This window comes from Acipenser ruthenus, chromosome 13, assembly GCF_902713425.1.
Source record: "Acipenser ruthenus chromosome 13, fAciRut3.2 maternal haplotype, whole genome shotgun sequence".
NCBI lineage: Eukaryota > Metazoa > Chordata > Actinopteri > Acipenseriformes > Acipenseridae > Acipenser > Acipenser ruthenus.
Window position 1 is genome coordinate 10124010 of NC_081201.1, and position 1706 is coordinate 10125715.

The following is a 1706-nucleotide window of genomic DNA, read 5'->3' on the forward strand; positions in this document are numbered from 1 at the left end:
AAAGTTTACCCAAGTAAAAGCATAGCACAGTGTAATAACGAGAAAGCATGGTAAAACATAGGTAAGCATTGCAAAGCACAGAAACATATAGTAAATCATTTTAAAAAACATGGTAAACATAGTATAACCATGGGAAAAACATGGAAAAACTGCACAATTAACATGCAAATTTACTGTGGTAATATTGTATAAGGGATAGTATGGATACCTCAGTGCTGAACAGGGGATCTGAGAGACAGTTAATTAAATGCAGCATAGATATATCTTTTAAAAACAATTTACAGTTCAAAAGTTATTGATGTATAGAAAATGATGTACTGGGCATTTCATTTTAGTTTAACTAATGTAAGTGGAGCACAGGAAATCTGAGAACCAGCAAGTTCAATACAAAATACTATAAAGATCTCAGGGATCTGAATGCCAGAATGATATACAGAAAATGAGAGTCTTTTATTCAGGGACACGTATGGAATAAAACAGCATGGTAGGTACTCTTACTATGGGCTGGTGAAAAAGACGAGCCTCACAGAATACACTGTGTCTACTATAAACACCACCAGATTAACGTAAGTCATGACAGTAACTACTACCAAGCCATCCCAGGAACAGGAATTGCAATTTGGGGGTCTGGGACCCCCACCATATTTTTTGTCAAAGCAGAAGATTGGCCAGACGATGGCTGCCGAGGCATACATGAGCACAGCTAAGATGTTGTACCCAGTCAGGACCTTATCGAAGGAGAAGGGGAACAGGGAGATGATCTTGCAGATGGTAAAGATGATAATGATGAGGGCAAAGATGAAGCAGAGACAGTAGACAGCCATGCACCACTGCCGTCCGGAATTTCTGGAGTAATCACTGATCGAGATGAAGATGATGCAAGCAACAAAAGCTTCCAAAACCTTGAGCAGCCCAGGAATGGTGGACAAGAAGCCACTGATCTCCCCCGGCTTGGCACGGGTCAACCCCACCTCCACAGCATAGGCAATGAAACACAGGCAGGACATGGCCGTAGCCGCAATCTTAAAGGAACAGTTGTTTCCTGAGCAGTTCTTGAGGAACTCCACAGGGTAGATGATTGAGGCTGTAAGCACCATGAGGGTAGCCAGCATGGCAAATGCACTGGTGAAGTCCTCCCAAGAGATGGGGATCTTCTGACATAGCCCAGTAAACTCCAGAAGCACAATCAGAACTGTTAAGATGAAGCAGAAACACCAGGAAAACATGCACCAGATACCATAGGAGCCACTGAAGGTTCCATCGTGGGCAACCAGACTGAAAGTCACACAGGAGAGGAAGATCTCAACCAAACGTACAATCCCTACCGGGGCGGTGACCGATCTGTAATCCATTTCCACAATAACCATGTTCAGTCTTTTATAAATCCTGATATGCTCAACCGTTTTTAAAAGACACGCTATGGGAAGCTGGTTCACTGTGTGTTTTCCTAGCGAATGGGCGTTGTCTGGCTCTTTGCTGGAGCTAAAGCATGACTGCTGAGTTGGAAAGGTAGGGCCAATATGCTTCTGTTTTTTTCTTTCTGTCTTATCAGAGGCTCTGAACCACTCCCAAGTGGAACTAAGAACCTACAGCAATTTCCCAACCTCTTTAACTTATATGAACTATTTATAAGTTCATATATAAATTACGTAATGACCCACCTGGTTAAAAAGTTACATACAACACACCTGAAAAACTCTGCAAAC

At 42.4% G+C, this 1706-nt stretch overlaps 1 protein-coding gene across 1 annotated transcript; it reads right to left on the minus strand.

The window, feature by feature from the left end:
• Positions 1-260: 260 nt before the first annotated feature.
• Positions 261-1470, minus strand: LOC117417934 (myeloid-associated differentiation marker homolog). Its single transcript, XM_034030353.2, has one exon. It carries the CDS (start codon positions 1365-1367, stop codon positions 498-500), a length of 870 nt encoding a protein of 289 aa, XP_033886244.2. The 5' UTR covers positions 1368-1470; the 3' UTR covers positions 261-497.
• Positions 1471-1706: the final 236 nt, after the last annotated feature.